The sequence below is a fragment of the Trichosurus vulpecula genome, chromosome 3 (assembly GCF_011100635.1).
Source record: "Trichosurus vulpecula isolate mTriVul1 chromosome 3, mTriVul1.pri, whole genome shotgun sequence".
In the NCBI taxonomy this organism is placed as follows: Eukaryota; Metazoa; Chordata; class Mammalia; order Diprotodontia; family Phalangeridae; genus Trichosurus; species Trichosurus vulpecula.
In genome coordinates this window covers 102,795,230-102,822,312 of record NC_050575.1, presented here as the reverse complement: position 1 = coordinate 102,822,312, position 27,083 = coordinate 102,795,230, and the positions used below count along the sequence as shown (strand labels likewise).

At 41.3% G+C, this 27,083-nt stretch overlaps 1 protein-coding gene across 1 annotated transcript in view; it reads left to right on the top strand.

Moving 5' to 3' along the window:
• Positions 1-25,061, top strand: part of SOGA1 (suppressor of glucose, autophagy associated 1) — a 118,809-nt gene extending 93,748 nt beyond the window's left edge. The window contains exons 10-15 of the mRNA XM_036751810.1: positions 6,427-6,594; positions 9,083-9,334; positions 11,933-12,004; positions 13,212-13,282; positions 14,428-15,868; positions 21,140-25,061. Of these exons, the coding sequence (XP_036607705.1) occupies positions 6,427-6,594; positions 9,083-9,334; positions 11,933-12,004; positions 13,212-13,282; positions 14,428-15,868; positions 21,140-21,292 (2,157 nt within the window). The 3' untranslated portion in view covers positions 21,293-25,061. The remainder of the gene's footprint in view (positions 1-6,426; positions 6,595-9,082; positions 9,335-11,932; positions 12,005-13,211; positions 13,283-14,427; positions 15,869-21,139) is intronic.
• Positions 25,062-27,083: the final 2,022 nt, after the last annotated feature.

Below are 27,083 nucleotides of genomic sequence, written 5' to 3'. Positions count from 1 at the left end.
GAAAACAATAAGGGTCACCTTATCAGCCCCCATTCCAAAATTCAGAGATGGGAGTCTAGGAGGAGAGCACATGGTAGTGACGCAAACAGGAAGAACAGAATCAGGAGCACATGAAATTCATACATGGATGTTCCTAAAGAAAGAGGTCTGACTCAAGGTGAGTGAGTAGTGTAGTGGACAGAACACTGGACCTAGAGTTAGGAAGACCTAGCTTTGAATTCTGCCTCAGACACTTGCTGGCTCTATCTAGGCAGATATTTAACCTCTCTGTGCCTCAATTTCTTCATCTGTAAATACAGATCAAGTAAGGATCAAATGAGATAATATTTGTAAAGTGCTTTGCGCAGTGTCTGATACATAGTAAGTGCCAGCTAAATGTTAGCTATTATTATGTACAGTTGAGGAAACTGAGGCCTCAAGCGGTTAAATGACTTGCCCATGGTCACATAGCAAAGTGTCTAAGGAAGGACTTGAATTCTGGTCTTCCTTACTCTGAATCAAACATGCTATCCACATGACTCCACCCTAGCTGCCTATGTCTTGTCCAAGATGACATATAAAGTTCACAAGAAAACAAGAACCAGAACTCTGGTGTCCTGATTCTTAGTCAGATGCTTGTCACCACACAATGAATGAATAGATTTCTTGTGTCCCTGATAGGTCCTGACCCTCAGTATCTGCTACCATTTCTTAGTAAAGAGAGTTCTTTTTTTTTTCTATTTTATTATTTATTTAATAATCTTTGTTTTCAGCATTGATTTCCACAAGATTTTGAATTACAAATTTTCTCCCCATTTCTACCCTCCCCCCACTCCAAGATGGCATATATTCTGATTGCCCCGTTCCCCAGTCAGCCCTCCCTTCTGTCACCCCACTCCCCCCAATCCACTTTTCCCTTACTTTCTTGTAGGGCAAGATAGATTTCTATGCCCCATTGCCTGTACATCTTATTTCCCAGTTGCATGCAAAAAACAACTTTTTTTTTTTTGAACATCTGCTTTCAAAACTTTGAGTTCCAAATTCTCACCCCTCTTCCCTCCCCACCCACCCTCCCTAAGAAGACAAGCAATTCACAGCATAGGTCACACATGTATCATGATGCAAAACCCTTCCACAATACTCATGTTGTGAAAGACTAACTATATTTTGCTCCATCCTATCCTGTCCCCCTTTATTCAAATCCCTTGACCCTGTCCCTTTTCAAAAGTGTTTCCTTTTGATTACCTCTTCCCCCTATCTGCCCTCCCTTCTATTGTTCCCCCTTTTTTATCTCCTTCCCTCTTCTTTCCTGTGGGGTAAGATACCCAATTGAGTGTGTATGTTATTCCCTCCTCAAGTCAAATCCGATAAGAGCAACATTCACTCATTCCCCCTCACCTGCCATCTCTTCCCTTCCAACAAACTGCTTTTTCTTGCCACTTTTACGTGAGATAATTTATCCCATTCTATCTCTCCCTTTCTCCCTCTCTCAATATATTCCTTTCTCATCCCTTAATTTGATTTTTTTTAGATATCATCCCTTCATATTCAACTCACCCTATGCCCTCCATCTATCTATCTATCTATCCCCTTCAGTTACCTTAATACTAAGGTCACATGAATTACACACATCATCTTTCCATCTAGGAATATAAACAAAACAGTTCAACTTTAGTAAGTCCCTTATGATTTCTCTTTCTTGTTTACCTTTTCATGCTTTTCTTGATTCTTGTGTTTGAAAGTCAAATTTTCTATTCAGCTCTGGTCTTTCCACTGAGAAAGCTTGAAAGTCCTCTATTTTATTGATAATCCATATTTTGCCTTGGAGCATGATACTCAGTTTTGCTGGGTAGGTGATTCTTGGTTTTAATCCTAGCTCCATTGACCTCTGGAATATCATATTCCAAGCCCTTCGATCCCTTAATGTGGAAGCTGCTAGATCTTGTGTTATCCTGATTGTGTTTCCACAATACTCAAACTGTGTCTTTTTGGCTGCTCACAATATTTTCTCCTTGATCTGGGAGCTTTGGAATTTGGCAACAATATTCCTAGGAGTTTTCTTTTTGGGATCTTCTTCAGGAGGCGATCAGTAGATTCCTTCAATTTCTATTTTACCCTCTGGCTCTAGCATATCAGGGCAGTTTTCCTTGATAATTTCTTGAAAGATGATATCTAAGCTCTTTTTTTGATCATGCCTTTCAGGTAGTCCAGTAATTTTTAAATTATCTCTCCTGGATCTGTTTTCCAGGTCAGTGGCTTTTCCAATGAGATATTTCACATTGTCTTCCATTTTTTCATTCCTTTGTTTCTGTTTTATAATATCTTGATTTCTCATCAAATCACTAGCTTCCACTTGCTCCAATCTAATTTTTAAGGTAGTATTTTCTTCAGTGGTCTTTTGGACCTCCTTTTCCATTTGGCTAATTCTGCCTTTCAAGGCATTCTTCTCCTCATTGGCTTTTTGGAGCTCTTTTGCCATTTAAGTTAGTCTATTTTTTAAGGTGTTACTTTCTTCAGTATTTTTTGGGTCTCCTTTAGCAAGTCATTTACTTGTTTTTCATGGTTTTCTTGCATCACTCTCATTTCTTTTTCCAATTTTTCCTCTACTTCTCTTACTTGCTTTTCCAAATCCTTTTTGAGCTCTTCTATGTCCTGAGACCAATTCATATTTTTCTTGGAGGCTTTTGACGTAGGCTCTTTGACTTTGTTGACTTCTTCTGGCTGTATGTTTTGGTCTTCTTTGTCACCAAAGTAAGATTCCAAAGTCTGAGTCTGAATCTGAGACTGTTTTCGCTGCCTGTTCATGTTCCCAGTCAATTAATTACTTGGCCCTTGAGCTTTTTGTCAGGGTATGACTGCTTGTAGAGTAGAGAGTACTTTGTCCCAAGCTTGAGAGGCTGCACTCCTGTTTTTAGAGCTACTTCTACACCGCAAGCTCTGCCACACCAGCACTCCTTCTCCCCCAGGAACCGCCAATCAGGATTGTGGCCCAGATCTAGGCAGGGTAAAGCAGGCTTTTCACTCCTGTTCTAATCTGCTGCTTAATTCCTCCCACCAGGTGGGCCTGGGGCAGGAAGCAACTGCAGCTGTAGGTCTGGAAGCAGCCTCAGAGCTGTATCACCTCCGCCGCCTCCAGGGTGGTGGCCAATGGAGAACTCCTTTCATTCTGTCCCAGCAGCTTTTCCCACTAACCTTCTCTGCTATCTTTGGTGTTTGTGGGTTGAGAAGTGTCGTAACTGTCACAGCTCAATGATTCAGGGCCCTACGGCCTGTTCCGCCTGGCTCCTGGTCTGGCTGGTCCTGGAGTGGCCCATGCTGGGCTCTGCTCTGCTCCCAGCTCCATGTGATAGACCCTTTCTAATGACCATCCAGGTTGTCCTGGGCTGCAGCCCTGCTTCCCTCTGCTATTTCGTGGGTTCTACAGTTCTAGAATTTGTTCAGAGCAATTTTTATAGGTGTTTGGAGTGACCTTAGGGAGAGCTTAAGCAAGTGCCTGCTTTCCAACTGCCATCTTGGCTCTGTAAAGAGAGTTCTTTAAGGGAGAAAAGAAAAGACATAAGATGGTCTGGCCTTTCAATGTTGCTTATTCCAATGTTTCACACTACCTTGCCCCCAGAGAAGTGAGGTCTTCAAGAAGGACTGAACCATGGAAAAAATAATTAAAGATCACATGAGAGGTCCAGAAGAGGAACCCAAACTGTTTCTGTATTTGTGCTGACCACACAATTGTCTGTTGGCAAATGTAGGTGAAATGAAGCATCCAAAAGACCAACAAGATCAACTTTGGGTAAACTAGAGTGTTATTCATAGGGGCCATACTGAATGTGGCCTGTGAGAAAGGGGATTCTAAGAGATTTGCATTCTAGTATTTGCTCTGACAATAATGGCCTGTATGAACCTAGGTGAGTCACAGAAAAACAAAACCTTACAACTGGATTCTCTAAAAGGCCTCTGGTTCTGTAGAGAAATCTCTTCTATATCCTCTGTTTAAGACCTCTAGTCATAGGGAACTCACTACCTTGAGGCAGCTAGTGGATATAGCACAGGACAAAGTCATGAAGACTTGAGTTCAAATCTAGCCTCAGGCACTTACTAGCTGTTTAACCTTGGACACATCTCTTAACTTCTGTCTGCCTCAGTTTCCTTATCTATAAAATGGAAATAATAGGAGTACCCACCACCTCTCACGGTTGTTGTGGGGATAAAATGAAATAATATTTTTATAGTCCTTTGTAATCTTTAAAGCACTATATCAATGCTAGCTGTCGTCACTAAGAAAGATAGCCCATTCCACTTTTGGTATACTATAGTCAGTAGAAAAATTTGACTTCTGAGTTGAAATATGATTCTTCAGCTTCCTCCCATTGCTCTCAGTTCTGCCTTATGCCAAACAGAACAAATTTAACTTTTAAAAATGTTGTTTTTTCATTATCCTCCTTTTCAAATATCTCTCACCTCTCCCCTAGCCAGAGAATCTCATAACAAAAAATGAAAGTGAAAGAGGAGAAAAAAAAAAGACAGCTCCAAAAAACTAACCAATACATCAAATGACTGACAATATACATAATATTTCACACCCATAGTCCCTCACTTATCCCAAGAAAGGAAGAAGGTATATTTTTTCATCTCCTCTTTGGTGCCAAGCTTGGTATCTAATTCTTTTTTCCACATGACAATCCAAATACCTTAAGATAGTAATCATGCTTTCTCTTCTTTGGGCTAAACATACTTAGTGCCTTCAGCCAATTCTTGTGTACTTGGTTCATAGGCTTATAGATTTTAGAGCTAATAGTGACCTGGGAAATTATCTGGCCAATACTGTCATACTCTAGCCACTCAATTCTTAGCAAATCAACCCCTTTCTTCCAATCAACATGGATACTAGCAAAATAGCTGCACAGCCTATCAGGTTCTGTATTTTCTATGTAACTCCCCTCATTGCCTCCCATGTCTTCTGTCCTTCCTTACTCCTATGCTCAGTTTTCTTTCCTGCTTCTGTCTCCATCTGGTCATCCCCTATCCCTATTTTGATACCTCAAATCAAAGCTTCCTTATAAGCAGAACCCATGTCTAGTCTTTAAGACTCAAAAATTCCTCTTTTTATCAGCTGTGACCCCAACAGTCCTTATATAATCTTCCCCTAGTCTATTTGATTTACAGTTTCTTAGTTACAATCTTTAAAATTCTAAAAACAGTAGCAAGCAAACTTGCTGATTGACCATTTGTTAGCCCACTTGAATTCAGTGTTTATTTGAGGGGGATATCTGATGCTCAGAGAGCATGTCTCTCAGTCTGTCCCTCCTCATTTTTACTGAGAGGTTGCATATCTTTTGAATCTGATCTTATCAGTGTTCCTTATGGAAATGGTCTTTTTCTGCCCCATTCAGCAACCAAAATGTCCACATACAAAAAGGGTAATATCCAGAAGAAAAGAATAGTATCCAGAGGTGATAGTTCCACTGTAATCACGGCAGAGTTGGAGTGCTGTTTTCACTTCTAGGTGTCACATTATAGGAAGGACATTGACAAAATGGAATGTTTAGGGGCAGCTTCAACATTCCAAGAATAAGTGTTAGAACATCCACTCTAACATGGAGAAGTCCTTCAGCTTAGGTATAATGTCCTGATGTTGTTATGATGCTTCTAATAACTACACTGAAGATACTGGATACATTAATGGAAGGCTAGGAGTCATAAGGGTGACCAAGACAGTCAGAGAACTGGTGACCATGCCCTGCTAGTATTGAAGCAACTGTATTCTTAAGCCTGTTGAAAAGAAGGCTGAAGGAACAGGTCAGAAGGAATCAGACAAATAGGACAAAAGTGAAAGTTACATGAATTTACAATCATGTAATTAAAGAGAATTATAAAAAGAATTTCTATAATTAAAAGAAAAGCTCTACATAGTGGAGCTTTGCAGTTTCATATACATCCCCTTCCAGGTATATGATAGGATGGGGGTCTTCAAGCAGAGAACAATTTGGAAGAATGTTGTAGAAGAGATTCCTGCTCATAGACTGGTTTGACCAGGTGCCCTCTGGGGCCTCTTCCAGGCCTGAGACTGATTCTCACATTCTCTTTGGTATTATAGAAAACGGCTGGCTTCTAGGTTGCTATCAGGCCGGGATTGGGCAAAGGGATGATTGGCACATCACTGGTCCAGTTCAGCATGTCTAACATAAGACTCAAGGGTGGGTGAAAGTACCAGATTTCCAGCTCTGCCTCTGCCATGTTATGGTGGAAAGTACTTATTTCAAACAGTACTTGATTTAAAATCAGAGGACGTGGGTTCAGACTCTGGCTCTACTATTTATTACCTCTGTGACCTTGGGCAAATCACTGAACTTCCCTACAGCTCAGTTTTCTCATTTCTAAAATGAGGGGGTGGAACTAGCTGGCCTCTAAGGTTCCCCACGCCTCTAAATCTTTGGTCTTATAACCCTACAGCCCAATGAATATGTGAAGACTCTTGCAGATATGAAGATTATCTTGAAAGAGCTGTGCCGAGAGCTTCGGGAAGAGCGGCGGGGCATGAATGAACTCCAGCAGCAGTTTGCTAAGGCTAAGTCGGCCTGGGAAACGGAGAAGACTGAGCTCAAGTGCCACCTGGCACAGGTGAGGCCTTTAGCTGCCAGGCTCTTCCTACCTAATTCTTGTTCATCCTTTAAAGCCCAACTTACATGTCTCTTCATCCAGAAAGCTTTCCCATTTCTCTCTAGGTGATTCCTCACTTTAATCTGAGAGACACTTATGCACTTATCATGTATTATCTCTGGTTATTATCTGTGCATGTTTCAAGTACTGTTACTAGAGCCCCATGAAGGGAAAGACTATGTCTTATTTAAACTTTCTGTCTTCCCAAGCACCTATTGCAGTGTTCTGCTACGCATGGTAACACAGTAGATACCTGTGGAAATGAATTGCCCCATCCTGGGCTGCCTAAGGAGTTATACTCAGTCTGGAACTCCACCTACTTCCCTGAGAAAATGGACCAACTCTCCCTACTAGCGGCTAATTTAGCTCTCCTCTATGTCATAGCCAAACCTACCAAACAGAGTGAATCCTGAATAGGGAAACTTCCTTCACCCTTCCTGCTGAGCTGCTACGACTGGGTTCATTCATTGCAGCTAGGGTTCCAAGGTCAGAAATGTCAAAACTAAACCCTTCTGTGAAGGGACCAGCAGGAGGCAGAGAGGTAAGCAAGAGAGGGAGGGAGGGAGGTGTCAGATCATTAGGCTGCAGTCAGAAATACCAAGATTAGGATTTTTTAGGTTATATGAGTACACTTGGGTAGCAGGTAGGAACAGGGTCAGGATCATAGGGAGACAGTCAAATTATCAATTGAATGTCAAGAAGACCAGAGGCCAGGAAAACAGAGATTGAGTTCAGGCTCATAGGTTGAAACTGGGTAGAGCCAGGCTCAGACCACCAGTTGGGAGGAAGGCCTGTGAAGCCAAAGGAGCCAGGAGTCCAACAGTTTAAATAAAACAGTCTCTGCCCTCATGAAACTCATAGTCTAATAGAGAGGAAATGACCCTGACACAAATAACTATAAATTAAGAATATTTAAAGTATATAGGAAAATGCTTTATAAATATTAGGGCACTATCTGTGAGTTAATATTATAACAGGTAGGAAAGAAAATGTAACAGCTAAAGAATCATAGGATGATAGATTTAGAGCTAAAAGAGAACTTAGTGGCCCAGTCCAACATCCTTAATTTATAAATGAGGAGTGAGGCTCAGAGGCATTAAGTTTCTGAATTAGGGTTTGAACCCAGGTCTTCTAACCCCAAATCCAGTACTCTACCACTACTCCAAACTGCCTCTAAATCAAAATATCATTGCTAAATTGATGATAACAAGACACTAAAGGTCAAGTCCAATCACCTCACTTTATACAGAAAAAGAAGAAGAAACTGAGCCCCAGATGAGTTCAGTAACTTGCCCAGGGTCACTCGGGTAGCAAACATGAGAGGCAAGATTGGAATCTGAGTTTTCCTAATTCTAACTCCAGTGGTCTGTTTTTGATACCACACTACCACTTAAATAGGGAAAGAAAATAACTGCTATGCCCCCACTGTGCTATGCTGAGACCCTTCGTAGTTTATAGATATATCAAAGTCTTTCCCTGTACCTGGTGATATGAGAGAAATCAGAGGAAGCTTCATAGAAAAGGAGCATTTGAGTTAGGTCTTGAAAGATGGGTAAGATTCCAATGGGAGAATTTTTCCATGTGAGCAAAAGTACAGAGGTCAAAAAGTAGGATCATCGATAGAGTATGATGATCCATTCAGTCTGATTAGTGGGAAAGGGAATAAAATGAGATAATCCTGAAAAAACAGGGAAGCCTCATACTGGAGGGCTTTGAATGCCAGGCAAAAACATTTGGACTTTATTTTATAGGCAATGGAGAGCTATTGAAGGATTTTGAGTAGTGGAATGTTGTGATCAGAGTTGCTTATATGGAAAATTCTTTTTGCCTATGAAGAATAGACTGGAGGGTCCCTAGAGGGTGTCCAATTAGGAAATTATTCCAATGTTTCAGGCGAAAGGATGTAAGAATTTGGTAGTGGGCATAAAGAACGGCTTCAAATAGATTGGATTAAGTGACAAGATTTAAATGACTGAAGGTAATAGTATCTCAACTAACTTATGTCTAGGCTCTCCCCACTTTTTGTGTGATAAAATATAGTGATGAAAGTAGATTTGAAGTATAGTGACTTATTCCCTCCCTTCCTACTCCACCCTGTCCCAGTTGTTCATGGCTATAGACAGGAGAAAGCCATTGCCTATCTGTTTCCATTACAGGCAGAGAAATTCCCTTTTCAGATTTATCACTTCTTAGGTGAAAAAACCAGCCTTATTCTGTTCAAAATTTTATTTTTGCTATGCCATTAACAGGCATTGTGTCAAGTCATTTTCAGTTGCCTTCCCCACCCCACCCTCCCGCCTGCTGTAAAATGAGGGGATTGGACTGAGTGGTCTTTAGGAGCCCTTAGAGGTGTGACATTTCTCGATTCATGGGGAGACCAGGGATTGGGAAGGGAGCTAGGTCAGCTGCAGTTCTTCTTCCTAAACTGTCAGGCCTTATGTTTTGCCAGTTGGACCTAAAACCTGGGAAAGGAGTGGGTGAGCGGGCCCTGCCTGACTGGAAGGCCATCCTGAAAAGAGAAAGGGAGGAACACCAGCACCTCCTGGCTGAGTCCTACAGTGCAGTCATGGACCTCACCAAACAGTTGCAGATCAGTGAGAAGAACTGGGACCAGCAGAAGATAGAGCTGCTGGATAGGTTCAAAGATGAGAAGCAGCAGGCTGAGCAGCAGGTGAAGGAGCTACAGAATAAAATAAGCCAGGTAAGGAGGCCTTCCTTGTCCCTAAGAGTATGCCTACATGCACTCACGTATACATTCTGACACTAGAATGTGGAGTGGTACATTCAGTACCCATCTACACACACTTTCATAAATATTCCTACTTATGCACAGAGCCTCACGTAACATACACTGACACATGCACTGCTCCCCACATGCAAAGACACACACAGAACATACACATGCAGACCTACAGATAAGTAAGTGCACATGGTCATTATAAATGCTAATAAACCAAAATGAACTCAAGCATGAATGAAAGAGCAAACCACCCTAGTTTTCTTGTTTTAAAATTTTATTTTAAATTAACAAAGCATTTTTCTTAGTCCCCACTGAAAGAAGGAAAAAGCCTTAATATGCAATCTAAACAAATTCCTGCATTGACCATGCATTAAAATGTGTCTTTCCGCATATTGAGTCCAATCTCCTCCGCTGGGAAGTCATACCAGTCTGGGTTGGTTTGGTTTTTTTTTTTTTTGGTGGGGGTTTCTATGAACCAAAAGCCAAGGTTTTAAGTAAAAAATAGTATCAGCTAACCCATGGCATCCAAATAATTTCCAGACTCAGGGTGACCTGAATCTAGGTGCATTTTATTCACTTGAAGTTGCTGCTACCTGTGTATCCATCTTCACTGGTTCACCCTCACTAAGCTCTCAGCTTCTTTCAGTAACTATTTGAGGCAATATTTGAACCCAGGTTTTGCTAACTCTTAACACCACTGATCTATCCTCAACACCACACTACCACTTAGTGAATGGAAATGGCTACTTCTCTGGGATTTTCCCCCCACTATGTTATGCCGAGATTTTTTTATAGTTTGAAGACATATTAAACCTTTTCCTTCTGTCTGGTGATACAAGATGTATGAGGGAAAGCTTCATAGAAAACAGGGCACTTGTGAGCTTGGTTCTACACTTTTCCTTCCTTCTGCTTAGGGAGATTCTCTTCTTGTGATCCAATTGGAAAGGATTTTGAGAGAGCCAGGGACTTGTTTAATTTGGTATTAGGACTTCTGATGGGTCCTAATTGTACATAGAGTATTTGCTCTCTACCCTACACAGTCTTCCCTTAAAACTCAACAGAGAGAGACATTTTCCCCTAGAAGCTATTTAAAGTCCACATCAGCTATAAGGTGTCCTCCCATGTTTATTATAAAGCAGAGGTACATGAGGAGGCCACACATCACCAGACTTAAGAGTCAGGAGATCTGAGTTCTAGCCCTGGCTCTGCCAGTCACTTGTTCTGTGACCATAGGCGGATCACTTGACTTTTGCACCCACTCCTCAATTTCCTCATCTTTTAATAGTGATAGTAATACTGACTATATCTACTTCATAGGACTAGTTTGGGAATCAAATAAAATAACAGATATTAAAGTGCTTTGAAAGTGATAAAAATATTTCATGCTGAGTGTGACAGAAATTGGTTTTTTGTAATAGTAACAGTCTAACCCTCCCCCACTTCTCGTTGTAGGACTTTATAGTAATAATAGCTTACATTTATATAGTGCTTTATATTTTGTAAAAAATATTTTAAAATTTTTTCCAATTACATGTAAAAACAATTTTTAACATTCATTTTTGAAAATTTTGAGTCCCAAATTTCTCCGTCCTTCCTCCCCCCACCATTGAGAAGACAATCAATTTGATACGTTATACATGTATAGGCATTAAAAAACATTTCTATATTAGTCGTGTTATGAAAGACAATACAGACCAAAAAGAAAACCATGAAAAAAATAAAGTAAAACATAGTATGCTTTGATCTGCGTTCAGACTCCAACAGGTCTTTATCTGGAGCTGGATAGCATTTTTCATCATAAATCCTTCAGAACTGTCTTAGATCATTGTATTGTTGAGAATAGCTAAGTCATTCACAGTCGATTAGTTTACAATATTGCTGTTACTCTGGACAACGTTCTTCTGGTTCTGCTCACTTCACTTCTTGCAAAATATCGTTCCATACATTATCTCATTTGATCCTCACAGTATTCCTGTGAGGAGGTAGCTTAAGTTGCTGTTAATATCCCCGCTTTACAGGTGAGGAAGCTGAAGTTCAATGAAGCAACTTACCAGAAAAGGTCTGATGACTGCTTACTAGAGGACGCTTAGATCAGTGATACTTCTTAATCAGGAGGGGGGTCTCTGAGGACCTTTCCTACACTGAGACTCTGTAATACCTGAGGCCACGATATCCTCTGGCTCCAAGTCAGCCTTGTTGAGAAGTGAGGGTGGTGCAGCACTTGGAGCCCGAAGCCCAGGGCAATCACTTCCCTTAGCAAAGACACTTTTCTTAATTATCAAATAGAAATAATACCTATACTACCACTCCTCACAGGACAATGAGAATCATGAAACTGTAAAACCCAACAGTGCCGCACAAATGGGAAGCATCATTCACACACACACACACGCACACACACGCACACTCACACACTCCCTTGTCCTCTAAGTCAATGGGAAGGACTTCTCTCATGGTCAGTTTCTGGCAGGGAGGAGCAAGTATCATTTTGAGGACAAGCGGGTGACCGTCCTTGAGCTTTGGCAAAGGACTAATTTTGCATTCCATGCTACTACCTAGCTGCAGAAGGGAGCTGATTCCTGGGCTCTGAAACACATTGAAATGGAAAAGCATGACAGCAGCTGGAAAGAGGTGAGTGAGCTTCCTCAACAGCTGGGCCAGTCAACTTGCCAAGGTGATGACCCCGGGTCTCCTAGCTTACCAGCAGGGGGTAAAGAAGACAAGCTGCTGACTTGTCAGGGAATTGGCTGGAGCAACAACTCATAAAAAAGCAGGGAGGAGACAGAGGAAAATCTGTTTCCCGGGATATTTGCTGCCCTCCATAATGAACACGCTCTGCACAGCAATGGGTATGCCAACCCACTACTGTCAAACTTTATTTAGCTGCCCAAGCACATCCCACTATCTTGGAGACAGTCGAGGTTTCACATTGATTCTTACAGTAAGGATGTGGTGCAGGATCTGAGTTCACATCCCTTGGGCAAGTCATTCAACTCTCAGCCTCAGCGGCCTCATCTGGAATATGAGGGAGTTGGAGTCCTTCCAGTTCTAATGTTCTATGATTACATGTGAAGATATCCAGCCACCATAGTTGAGATAAACTTCCACACCTCTCCCATTAATTGTTAATGTGGGGAAGTCTTTCAGCTTAAACAATGTTTAGGCTTTGTTATAATGCCTTTATTAGCCACAGTAAATCTGGGTAGACAAGTGGAAAAAGCTGGAAGCCAGAAGACCTGATTTCTTATGCCTTCTTTTTGCATGTTCTTATATATCTAACCTGTTCTAGGCATCAGTTTACTTTTCTGTCAAGTGGGGATAGTCAAATTATGTGTTAACCTTAGGCAAGTTACTTAATCTCTCTAATCTAAGCCACAATTTCCCCACATGCCAAAATAGGGATAATAATCCCAACACTTCACCCTCCAGTGTTGTGATAAGGATAAAATGTTCTATCATGTATGAAAGCAAGTGAAAAGTATGAAGTTGCTATAGAAATGAAAGACATTTTTGCACCAAGCCAATCTCAGATTTTGGTATTTTGAGGCAATGGAGTCAGAGGACCTAGGTTCAGATCTCTAATAAGATTTCTAATGTTTGTTTCCTGTGTGACCTGGACAAATCATTTAACCTCACAGGGCCTCAGTTTCCTCATCTGTAAAACGAGGAGATTGAACTAGATGCCCTCTGTGTGAACATGAGGTCCCTTCATCTCTAAAGTTATGAAAGTGCTTTGAGGTCATGGAGGAAAGCACTGTGTTCATTCATATTGTGTTTATCAATTCACTTCTCCCTTCTGCCATGGTGACTAACCCATAGTGTTCCTCTCCTCCTCCAGACCCTCAGTGAGAAGATACATGACAAAGAGACCATTTCTGAAGCTGATGCCAATGGAACCAACTTAAAAAGGTTAGGTGGCCTGGGCTCCTGGGGCTTGCTGTGCTCTGACCACCTACCCCCAGCACCAAACCACACCTTCCTTTTAATGCTTCATATGCTATACATGTTATGGTGTCCCCTTAGCCAAGAGTCATCCAGGAACCTAGGGCAGTCAGAAATCTTTGTGTTTTTTTAAAATTTTATTTATTTTTTAAATGAGAGGGGCCTTTGATAGCAAGAGAAACTAGGTTCCTCTTTATTTCCTGCCATGCTCTTTCATCCCATTTGGGGGTCAAAGGAAGCAGCAAGCAGGTCTTGGAACTCATTCCTTCAGCCATATAACCACCTACCATGACTTGTTTGTCCCCGTGCCTAAGACATTTACAGTCTCATTTGCTCACAGCTAACAGAATGCTATAAGTGCCAAGTCAAAAATCATCAGATACCAAAATGTATGGTATATAGCTTAGTGACCTCACATTCATCCTTCTGTACTAAAACTATCCTGGTTTTTTTCTTCATAAACATTTGTTAATTTGATTCTATATTTGTATGACTGTAGAGCTGCATAATATGTCTTAAGCAGTCCCAAATGGCTCTTTGAGGTCTTGGCATAAATAGTTTTATGGACAGTAGGGAGAGACAGAAACCTTTATGTGAGCTGGAGAGGTAGCAAAAAGCTTCCTGCAAGGAGACTGAACCTTGAGATAGGCCTTGAAAACAAATAGTCTTTGAATAGACAGATGGAAGCAGGGAGGGAAGTCCCTACAGGGACAAGAACATAAGCAAAGGCATGGAGGAGGAAATGAGCCTGGCATGAGTAGAGGTCACTAAAGAGGATAAGAATCAGTGTGGCAGAGTGGATAGAGTACCAGACTTGAAGTCAGTAAGAACTGGATTTAAATCTTACCTCCATAACCTACTAGCTGTGTGAACATGTACTCTGTGCCTCAGTTTCTTCACCTATAAAACAACAATAATAGCACCTATAGAACTTAATTCACACAGTTGTTAAGCGGCTTAAATGAGATCACGTATGTAAAACTCTATACAAATGTCATCATGTACTAGGGGTGCTCCTCTTCTTATCGTGGTTTTATGATCCTATGTCCTCAAGGTTCCTCTTCCCACCTGTAAAACAGTCTCCAATCCATCATATCTTCTTCTCCCACCAGGACCAAATCTGTTTCTTCCATGTCTGAGTTTGAAAGTTTACTTGACTGTTCTCCTTACCTTCCGGGCAAATCAGCCAACATAGTCAACGAAACTTCCCGAGGCAAAAAGACCTCTCCAGCTGCCTCCCTGCTGCCCAATACCCTGATGGATACTGCCACAGTGAACCCTGCCAGAATTGCCTTTGTGGACAATGAGCAGGCCAGCCCCGAAAAGGGGACCAAGGAGAAGCTGGGGCTCTCCCCTAGAGACTGCAACAGGAGAGGCAGCCTGGCCTACCAGGATTGTGCCCAGAAGCAGATGCAGAGGAGCTACACTGCTCCTGATAAAACAGGCATCCGGATTTACTATAGCCCACCCGTGGCCCGTAGGCTAGGGGTCCCTCTGGTCCAGAATAAAGAAGGAAAAATTCTCATTGAGCCCGGCTTCCTCTTTACCATGGCCAAGCCCAAAGAATCAGCAGAGTCAGAAGGCTTGGCTGAGAGTACATATGGCCGGTGGCTGTGTAACTTCTCCAAACACCGGGAACTTTTGGACAGCAGCCCAGTCAGCAGTTCTGCAGCTCCTGTGCCCAACTTCCCCTCTGCCCTACATGACTTTGAGATGTCAGGCAACATGAGTGATGACATGAAAGAAATTACCAACTGTGTCCGCCAGGCCATCCGCTCTGGCTCTCTGGAGAGGAAGGTGAAAAGTATGTCAAGCCAGACTGTAGGGCTGACAAGTGTAGGCACCCAGACCATCCAGACAGTGAGTATTGGTCTTCAGACTGACCTGCCTCGGGGAAGCCTGCATGGCAAGAGTTGGTCACCCCGTAGCTCTTCTCTGGTATCTGTCCGAAGCAAACAGATATCCTCTTCACTGGAGAAGGTCCACTCTCGGATTGAAAGACCTTGTTGTTCTCCTAAATATGGGTCACCAAAGCTTCAAAGGAGATCCGTCTCCAAACTGGATAGCTCTAAGGACCGAAGTCTGTGGAATCTTCACCAGAGTAAGCAAAATGGGTCAGCTTGGGCCAGATCTACCACGACCCGAGACAGCCCAGTCTTAAGCAACATTAATGATGGACTATCTAGTTTGTTCAATGTAGTGGAGCACTCTGGGAGCACTGAGTCTATCTGGAAGCCAGGGAGCCAGGAGACCCGCACCAAACCGGAGACTCACAAGTATGGTATCGTACAGGAGTTCTTTCGTAACGTGTGTGGCCGCTCACAGAGTCCCACTTCTGGGACAGACCGGAAAGAAGTAGTGGGAGATGAGTGCACCAAAAGGCCAGAGCCTCTTTCCCCAGCAAGTTACCACCAGTCTGAGGGCATTGCCAGGATTTTGAGCAAGAAAACTCCAAAGCTAAGCACTTGTGAGGAGGTCAGGCCAGCTTTACTCTCCCAGGGGGGTAAGGATGGAACCACTCGAGATCCAGATGGCAATTTCACTGTGGCTGAGGTAGGTATATAGGTGCTTTCTCTTCCTGTGAGAGCTAAGGCAGGGTAGGATGGAGTGTTGCCATCCTAGGAGTCCTTCTTTGTTTTAAATTTGAGATTGTATGTCTTACTCCTCTATTTCCATTTCCTTCCTTTTGGTGCTTTACCCCCATCTCTTCCCAAAGACCAATATACTCTTATTCTCATTCCTGGAGGGAAATGTCACTAAACACCCATTTAAGAGGTACTCAGAAAGGGAAGCTCTTTGTGGGTAAGGAGCCTCATACAATGTTGATTGAGAGTAAAAGGGGACTTGGGAATCCTGCTGTCTCTCAAGGCAGCCCATTCCACTTTTGAGTAACTGATTATTAGAAAATTTTTCCTTTCCTCAAGCCTAAATTTGTTTCTTCGCAGCTTTTACCCATCACTCCTAGTTCCATCTTCTGGAGGACAAAGAGAACAATTCTAATCCTTTTTCCTCATGACAATCCTTCTAATATGGTTATTATTCCCTGCCCCCTCATCATATTTTTTTTCAAGGCTGAACATTCACAGGTACACATATGACATGGTCTTAATGCCCTTTACCTTCGTGACTGCCCTGCTTTGGATATTCCCCAGCTTATCAATGTGCTCCCTAAAATATGGTACCTGAAACTAACGCAACACTCTAGATTTGCTATAACTAGAGTACAATACAACAGTATCATAACCTACACAATGCTAGATACTATGCCTCTTTTAACATCACTTGAGACTCTCTTCAAGTCAAACTGCTCTCCTGCCACATCTCTGGTATCTTGTACTAGTGGAATTGATTTTTTGAACCCAAGTGTCAAACTTTGCAATTATCTTTATTAATGTCCATTCTATCAAATCTGGCCCAATTTTCTAGTCTGTCAATATCTTTTTGAATCCTCACTTTTTTCCATCATCTCTCCTCTCTGATCTATTCTTCACATCGCTGCCAATTTGACATTCTTAAGGTATAAGTTTGACTATGTCACCCCTATTGTCTCTAAGATAAAATAGGAATATTCTTGTTTGGCATTTAAATGTCCTTTACAATCCCTTCTCAGACTTATTTCATTTTATTCCCTCCTCACTGATGTACTTTTCTAACCAAATGTCCTGCTTTCTGTTCCATGTACACAACATTCCATTATCTTGCCCTATGCTTTTGTACTGTCTCCATTTCTAGCCTCACCTCTCTCTCTTAAAATATCTTCCTTCCTTCAAGGTTTGGCTCAGGTACTACCTCCTACTTAAGGCCTTTCCTGAGTCCTCTAACTACACCTTCCCCACACCCCATAATTTGTGCATGTGTTTTGTCCCCCAAAAGAATTTAAGCTCCTTGAGGAACTGTTTCATTTTTTTTCTTTGTATGTCCAGTACTTTGCACAGTTCCTTGCTACAAAAATGTTCACTGAAGTGAATTGAAATTTCCAAGTCATTCATCGAAAAGTTTACTAAAATAATATAGACCTAAACATATATCCTGAGGTACTCCAATAGGAGATTTCCCTTCAGTCTAGAATAAAATTTGCATCTGACCATTGAATCATTTCCAAATTCTACTAACTGTACTATAGTATTCCCCTGATCTCTACTAGTCCAAAAAAAATAAAGTTATTGTGATAAGGCCTATTCTTGCTGAAACCACTCTAGTTCTTTGTGATTACCCATTCCTTTTATAGATGTTTACTGAATGTCTGTTTTTTTAAAAATTTTTGTATAATTTATCCCATTGGAAGTTTCGTGAAGCCTAAGGACCCTTTCTCAGAATACTATTTTTAAATAATGAAATAACAAAGGAAACCAATTATACTGAAATACAGTTGTCAAAATATTTTTAGAAACAAGTTCATGGACCCTAGATTAGGAACCCTTGTCCTAGAATTTCTCCAGTAATCAGAATCAAACTTATCAGCCTTAAATTCACAGATTATCTTCTTTTCCATTTTGAAAAAGCTGTTATTTTTTCCATCTCAAATCCCTACCTTTCCCCTTCAAAGATCATTGTATGTGTCTTGACAATCATCTGCCAATTCTTTATGTAACTGAGGATGCAGTTTATCATTTCATTGCATTTGTATCCCCAGTGCCTAGCCCAGTGTCTGATGCAAGGCAGATTATCAAATGCTTGTTGATTAATTGTTCAGACTTGTTGACTTTAAATTATTAAGGAAACCTAGGTAGTCTCTTACTATCTACTTCTGAGTGTCTCCAGTGCTAGTGTTCCTACATCATAGCCACTCAATGGTATCTAGCTTAGTGAAAATAAGGGCAAAATTTTCTCTCTCCTGCTTTCACTCCAGCTTAAGGCCCTTTCTAGTAAATCTGCAAACATCTAGTCTTTACTTTTATTAGCCTTTTACTAGCTGCAAGACTAGACAGGAACCTGTCATTCCTATATTTTAAGCTGTGGTCCAGAAATCCACATCCTTATTTTCTGACATGATTTCTTAACTAACTAGTCACTTCCTAAATATGCTTTTCTCTTCCAAATACCTTGCTTTTAGTGGGTATCTGTGATGAAAATATCATTTACTCAAGTTTTTGTACTCTTTAGCAATACTCTATAGGTTCTTTCTGGCCATATTGTCTGTGCCCACGTGAATTACTAGTAATAAACAGAGCTCACCCTATCAACCTGCTGGATAACCTTGATCAAATTCTTTTCTCTCTCTGGACCACAGCATCCATTCTGGTGAAATAAGGTTCTATACGTTTCCTTCTGGTTTTATCATTTTGTGACTCTGTGATCCTTCTCTATCGTGGAAATACAGGACTTTTTTTTCTTCTTATCAGTCAGAAAGCATTTATTTTCTCTCCTATCTCATATAGGAGGAAAAAGAAAAAAAGCCTTGTAACAAATATATTTAGGCAAGCAAAACAAATTCCTATGTTGTTCATGTCCAAAAAAAAAGTTTCATTCTGCATCTCGAGTCTATCACCTCTCAGTCAGGTGATATATGCTCAGGTGAGTAGCATATATCATCATCTGTCCCCTGAAATTATAATTGGTCATTGCTTTCATCAAAATTCTTATGTCTTTTCAAGTTTTTTTAAACCATATTGTTTTTATAAGTTGTTCTGCTGGCTCTGCTCACTTCACTTTGCATGAGTTTATATATGTTTTCCCAGGTTTCTCTCAAACTGTCCTTTTTTTGGCATTTCTTAAAGCACAATACATTATATTACATTCATATACCATAATTTTTTCAGTCATTCCCCAACTGATGGGCATTTCTTCGTTTCCAATTCTTTTCTGCAACAAAAAGAGCTGCTATATTTTTGTACATTTGGGTCCTATCCCTTTTTGATGTCTTTGGGATATACAATGAGCAGTTATCACTTTGTATTCACAATTTAGTAACTTTTTAGCAATAGTTCCAAATTACTAGAACAATATATAAGCAAAACAAACAAAAACGTGATTATATCAAGAAATACAGAAAAAGTTTTTTAAAATAAACTAATAATACCCTTTGCTGTTATTTTTAAAAAAAAAACCCACACCAGAAAATATAGTAAGCATACATGGACCTTCCTTAACATAGTAAAATCTATCTAAAAATCAAGAGCCAGCAAGTACATATAATGGGGATAAACTTGTGGCCTTTCTGATAAGAACAGGGTAAAGCAAAAATGTTTATTGTCACTGCTACTATTTGATATCGTGCAAGAAATATACTCCATGGCAATAAGAAAAAGAAATTGAGGAGATGAGCGTGGGCAAAAAAGGAAGAAATTATTGCTTTTTGCAGATATGATGGTGTACTTAAAGAATATACTAGAGAGTGACCCGAAAGTTAAATGAAACTGACTTTAGCAAAGCTGTAGAATATTAAATAACTAAAAAGGATGTACTTGAGAGTCTACCTTCCAAGACACACAGGAACTCTAGGAATACAACTATAAATCATTCTTACCTTAAATACAGATCTAAAAAATTAGAGAAATATTTTCTCATGAGTATGTTCTGGCATTACATTAAAAATGACAATACTCCCTAAATTAATTTACTTGTTTAGTGCAATACTAAACTACCAAATGATTACTTTATAGAGGTAGAAAAAATTGTAATGAAATTCATCTGGAAGGCAAAAAGTTCAAGAATCTCGAAGAAGAGCTAGACCAATCCAAAACTCCACTAACGTTGGTGTGGCATACAGGTGCCTTCTTGCTAGATAGTAGGCAATGTGTCAATCTCATAAACTCAATATATATTTTTCCCTTCACAATCTCCCTCAAATTCTCCACTCATCTCTAGATTCTATATAGTCTCTTAAGAGTCCTATTTCTAATTGCCTTACAAGCCAGATCCATAACCTTTACCCCATCATTCCTTTTTGTGAGGGCTGATTTGATTTTTACATTAATAATATCTGAAATGCACAAGGAGCAACTGTGCCACTTCCCAAAGGCTCCTAGCAGGTCACTCTGGATGGAAGGATATACCCCAAGATTTAGCGCACACAGGAGAAGGCAATAAACAGCATCAGCAATTTCTGACATTCTAGATGAATTGGAGGCTTTTTAAAAAGCTGTCGCTATGCAGTGACAACAGATGTTCATAGAATGTGGGAACACAGAAATTATCACACTGGTCTAATTCCATGATCCATCCAGCCTAAGATGGGCTTTCTCCAACCAGGATCCTAAGGGATATTTTGCGGAAATGTGCAATTTTCTTCCTCGATGTTAACCTGAAAGATTAGAGACAAACTTTCTTCCCTAGCCCCCTGCCAAAATTCTCATTTCCTTAATGGCTTATTTCAGGTCTGGCATATTTGTCATTCAGGAGTAGTTTAGCTAAATTTTTTTGTAAAATATATTTATATTTTTAGCTTGTACCAATATCTGGAGTAATGAGTTTCATAAGTTTTTCTCTGTACTCTCCTAAACTTACCTCCTTCAAATTTTAATAGGGACCTAATTCTAATATCTTGGATTTGGTGAACAAGTCCATTTTCATGCTTGTAACATATTATTTATAATTTTATAGATATTGCTCATATACCATGTCTCCTCTATTCAACAAACATTAAGTAAAACACACACTTGTGCTATTTTCCTTAATTCCAATTGAAAGTCTTAACAGCTACATTTAACTTTCCTTGAATATTATTTTAAAAGTTAGTACAGTCAGACTCCAGACTACCATTAGATTCTATTAGCGCTCCTGGTCACAGGTTGAGGCCAGTTGCCAGTCTGCCTATCTTCCTGTCATCAGTACACTCAGGCTCATCTCTTCTTTACAGATAACTTTCTTCCTCCCCTTCCACAGGATGCCATGTGTGACTGCAGTGCCCAATCTCTGACCTCCTGCTTTGCTCGGCCTTCCCGATCCATCACCAGGCACTCTCCCTCTAAATGCAGACTACATCCCCCCGAAACCATCCGGGGAGGGGAAGACAGGACAGCTTCTTCCAGCGAATAATCATGCTGCCAAGGGACAGAACAGCAGCACTCCCCCTTGTCCCATCCCACCCCTCAGCCAACAGTCATTGTGAGAAGCCAAATCTCCAGTGACCCATTGAGCAGATCTGGATCAGCTGATAAGAGGCAACAGGGCCCAGAGGGGGTCCAGCAGCCTGTACATCTGTCTCCTAAATACCACCTTACCTTGAAAGGAGGATTTAAGAAGCAGATGTTGCATCAAAGCCTGGAAGCCTATGGAATAGGTTTCAAGGGAAAGCAACGCAAGAGATCCCTTTGGCATTACACAGCAGGGAGATCATCTGCTGATCTGCATAGAGACGTCCAACCTTCAGATGAGAAGACAGGGAATGGGAGAGATCAGAGTTAAGTGTTAGAGCAGTGCTACCAGGGATCTTCTGTGGGGGCCTCTTCTTAGGTGCTAAGGGAATAGCAGGAACTTTTTGCTCAACTTAAATGTTTTTCTTAGGATACCCAATGAGGAGGTATCCTTTGGGGACAACAGACACCCCAAACAGGCAGCCACATTACAGCTATACCTGATGTGGTTTTGAGATTTCAATAGCCTAAGTCTTAAACCTTAAACTCTTCAGAGGGATGCTTTTCCCCTGTAATCTTCCACAGCATCAAGATTTCCTTTTAGACAACAGCCAAGCCAGGAGGCATTGGCAGTGCCTGGCTACATGTGGGGTAAAAGGCCAGGAGCTTTAACAAGAAATCTGGTTGTACCAAATGGATGACATTGTATATCTCCATTACCATGCATTGCAGTTCAAACGCCCAGCGTTGAGAAGATGTGATCCATCCCTCAGGACAACCCAATGAAGTCTTTGTAATAGATAATAGATAGGCTCTGGCAATACCACAAAGCGATAAACTAGACTTGGGCTTCTACTCTAAGGCCTGGAATAAGCCCTTCCTTCTTCTCTTACATTTCTTATCCCTGGCTCTTGCTGCCCTGGATTTCTATGACTCTCCATGGAGTATGATAGGGTAGCCAGCCACCTCGAAGAGTCTGGATCCTCATGTCTTAGAAGTAAAGGGTCTTGTACCCCCCCATCTTTGGCAGCTCATGTCCAACAATGATGTGGAAAAACCAATACCAGACTTGTGGGAGCTAGGGTTAGGCAACGCAGGCCTCAGGATCTGGGTACACTTAAGAGAAGCCAGGGAACCACCAATCTAGCAGAGATTTTAGTTGTCTTTGAAGCATTTGAACATCACTGGCTTGCATCCTTGCTCTTTCCTCAGACATCCTAGAGCAGTAGCAGCCTCAATACTGTTTATGTTGAGCAGTCAAAAGCAAAGACATTCTTGTTAAACAACCTTGGTGGACAGTTTAGTTGACCTAGCCAGAGAGGAGTTAGCAAACCTGCTATTTCCTGGACTATGGGGCAGAAAGACTCCAGAGCCTCCGCCTGAGGCCCTGACACATGATACTGTTGAATTTTCTTGACTATAAATATTTAAGGTAGTTTATATTATTTTAATAATTTAATTCATCCCCAGATCCCTAGAGTAATTTATTGAGGATTGAGAGGTATCCCGTTCCTCAGGACACAGGGCAACATGGTGTTCCCATTGAAATGTTGAAATGTTAGGGAAGTTGAGGGAGATACAAGGCAGTTCAGCAATTGAACATTGGTTTCCTTATCCATATCCAGATGCCCACTTCGCACAGCTGGAATCCCAGAATGCTTAATTTCCAAACGATATTAATTAATTGCTTTGGATTCAGAACCCAGATTCTTATTCACAGGCAACAGTTGTACTGGATCTTACATCCCAGTGTCCCCTGCCCAAGTTCCTATTGACAGGGATGTGATGATTGGGCTGATTCCACCATTTCCCATACATTTCCCATTTCAATTTTCAATTTCCCCTCACACTTTTTTATGAGCCAAACATAGGTCCTCGAGCCTCAGCCAAGCTTGGTGATCCCTGAGATTCCCAGCCAGTGTACTCAGTGGAAAACTAGACTGAACCCAGAGAGTGTTTAATGCAGCTTTGCACATAGATTTTAAAATGTCTACTAATCTCCCTAAATTTTCACCAGCCTGTCCATACTTAGCCTTAATGTCTAGTAGCACATTCACTGCCTCCTAAGAATCTTCCCCTAGTCACATAATGACCATTTTTTCTACCTCCCCACACACCTTAGTCATTTCACTCCTTTCAAGCCATCTTCCCCTACAGCTCACGTATCTATCTGTATGATCAGTCCCAAGTTTCCTTAACCAATGGGTTGGAAATCCCCACGATGGTGGGAAGTGGCTCAGTGCCATTCTATCTGTGCAAAATAGGCTTCTAGGAGCTACTGAGTCTCATTTGGGGGGCCACTTTTCAGGGGATTTCTGGCAGCCTTAACTGGCCACCCTAACCAGACTCTTGATTAGGAGAGCAGCCTTGTTTACTTTCATTTGCCCCTGCTGGTTATGAGGCCAGCTTGGAAATGTGTTCTATTGCTCACATCCAGCAACAGGCCAAGCCCTTCTGTCATCCTTCAAGACCTGACAGAGGGCAGGACGCAACATTGACTTCTCTCCAGCTCAGTGGTTAGATAGACTGCCTGGGATAGCTGAAAGGAGTCAGTCTCCAATGTGATCCCTCCCTGGGGAGCATCTGGTGCCAATGTACCCTGTTCACCTTAGTTCTGGTGAGCGAGCGCACACACGCATACACGGAGAGCTCTGCTCTTCCTGATTGTGACCCAGAGTGGTTGTGAAATTTTCCACCTGACTTAAACTTCAAAGAAAGAACTAAGAAAGCAGTAAACTCAGATCTGACAAGATTTCCATTTTGGAGCCACAACTTGTTTCATTCCACCTGAGCATCTAAATAGACTTGAAAATGTTCCTCTGAACCCCAGGTAATCCTGCTCAACCCTACTGAGTGCTTTCTAGTAAGTTATCTAAAGTCATTAGTCTCCATTCCCTTTTGGCTCAATGTTGGTGATGTTGATGCTATTAATTTAACTTGTTCTTCATGCTGTGGTCGGAAATGATGTTGGAAAGGTTCAGTGTTCCACATTAAGTGGCAGGGAGGGCATGTGGTATGGAGAAATACTGCCATCTCAGAGAGGACTCTTATCCTGAAAAATCAAAAGGGATCAGGATCCTTTGGGGCAAAATCCAAATCCTAACACACAGAATAGGAAAATGCAATAGACAGTCTTCATGGGATGAGGCCTGGATCAAGTGAGGGGTTTTTACCATTCCATTGCACTGTTGCTGGGTTGACTATTAATTTGGGGGTGAAGCACTGCAGGTGGAAAGACACCAGATGCCTTCTATACTACCCCCCTCAGGTGGCACAGGACCCCAGGGTATCCAGATACCATTTGGGACTACTTAGCCCTTGGTGGGAGTGGGGTGCGTGGCTCCACTGCTCTCAAACATGTCACCAAGAAACCCCCACCAACTCCATGAAGAGATGGAGACCTGAGAATAAAGGATTACCAACCCCAGCCAATTTGCCTTACCATCCAAAGGAGCATGGGAAGAGAGAAGCCGTGGCCCCTCTCCTCTGCCAGCCCAGCTCCAAGTAAACAACTCCTTCCTCCTCCACGAGAGAGGCTTTGAAATCCGATTTTTAGTGTAACGCTCTTTTCTATTTCTTGCATGCAGTTGTACATGATCATTTATTGCTCTGATGGAAACCTCCGGACAGCGGGTTTTTAAAGGGGTTAAAAATATTACATGTAAATATTGACTTGGTTTGGTTTTTAGCATTTTAATTTGTAACTAGGGTTTTTTTGTTTGGGGTTTTTTATTTTAAAGAATCTACTATTTTGGAATGTTGTTTCTCTCTCTTTTTTTTTCCAAATGCCTTTAAGTGTTAACATTCCCAAGGCAGAGAAACTGCCTAAATTGTGGGTGGGTGTACCCAGAGGGATTGTTGAACCACAGAACCAAGAGCTTTTATTCTCCTCTCCCCTATCCCTCATCCTAACTTCTCCTTCCAAATTCCCTCATTTTGAAGTACCTGTTTGCCCTCTGCCTGCTTGGTTTTACCAAGCCATGCCTGTATAGTACTGGGTTTTCAATTCGATGTAGCTTCTGGAAAAATTAGGAATGAAGCTGGGAGCCCCTTTGTGAAGTCCTGTCTGTCAGCATGTGGTTTTCTCATCTTTCCTTGCCTGTTTCTAAAGACAGATCGTAGACACTACCAAGAAGACTGGGAAAATGAGAAAATAATTTACATACTTGAAACTAAATATGAACCAATATGGTGGCATTCATTTCCCGTGTCTGTCATACCTCCTATTGTCACTCAGATTTTAGCACTAATTTCTATCATTATCACTCCCTACCCAGTTAGGCCACAAAAGCACCTATAAACTGACTCCATTTTTACCAGGGCCCTCTCTTCTAAAGTTTTAATCTCCTCTTTGATGAGCATCCCATTGGTGGCTGACCATTTTCAGACATTTCTCCTAGCAGGTCTTCCTTTTCCAGTGAGAAACCATCCCTAGAGTGTGCCAATTCATTGATGTATTCTTGATATCTGTTTAAGACATTGGCCTCCCCTTACTGTCCTATCATCATAATTTTTGACAGGGCAAAAAGCCTGTTCATTTTCTTCCTACCTCTTTGTCTTCAGTTTCCTTATCCTTGCCCCAAATGTCCTCACTTCTTATGGCTTGTACACCATTTTCTTCTTCTCCTGACTTAACTAATTCTGTCCCACTTAGTCCCAATTCTCCAGAATCCCTCTCCTCTGTTAATAATAATAGTTCACATTTAAATAGTGTTTTAAGCTCTTACAAAGTGTTTTCCTCGTAACAATTCTATAAGTAAATATGACTATTTCCATTTTACAGATGAAGAAACTGAGACTCAGAGTAATTAAATGACTTATTCACAGTCACACAGCAAGTGAATATGGGAGCTGGGATTCATGCCCAAGTCTCCTAACTTCCTCTACACTATACTGCTTTCTCATTTCACCAAATCAATCCATCCACACAACTGTACCTACTTTTTATCCACTGCTGCACCTTTGTATACTCGTAGTAGGAACCTTTTTCTGTGCAGAGGCCCTAAACCACAGTGCGTATTCCCTACCCCAGACACAAAAGCACCTATAGTCCTGAGGTTCGGTTAGACCCCTAACTTAGTGTGGCCATAAGCACTCAAGTCATGTGATTCCTCTGTATGTCAATTTCCCAATCTGCAAAATGGAGATGATAATCCCTTTCCTTTCTACACAAAGGTTGATAGGATGCAATTCAGCTCCCTATAACAAACATTCATCAAACATCTACTGTATAGAAGACTCTATGTCAACAGAGTAATATTTAGAAAGGCTACTTTAAGTAGTGATATCATTACCCTATTTCTTTACACAAAGTAAATACATCCTGTACCACTGTACAGGAACCTTGCGCATACAGCCAACATAATATGTATATGTATTCCATCACCATACACATATGCTTGCTTTTTGCATCACACCATTCATCCAACTGAAGTGTCCAAACTTCCTTTATTTCTGTCCCACTTTTCTCTGCATGTAGCCCAAACCAACTGTTTAACAAGTGCATATTGTCAGTCCCAACCTCACTACTTTTACCTGTTATACATTCATCCTATATCTCCTCCCCCCGCCACCTCACCTCAATTCAACCTTCCCTAATCCCAACCCAACCATCTATCCAGCTAACATGTTAGCATGGAACCCTTTTGCCTGCACATGACAATACCACTCCCCCCAGTAGACTTGTCCTATATACTTATCTCACACAGAATGTGGATATGAACAGTCGTACACAAAGTATGTACTCAGGAACT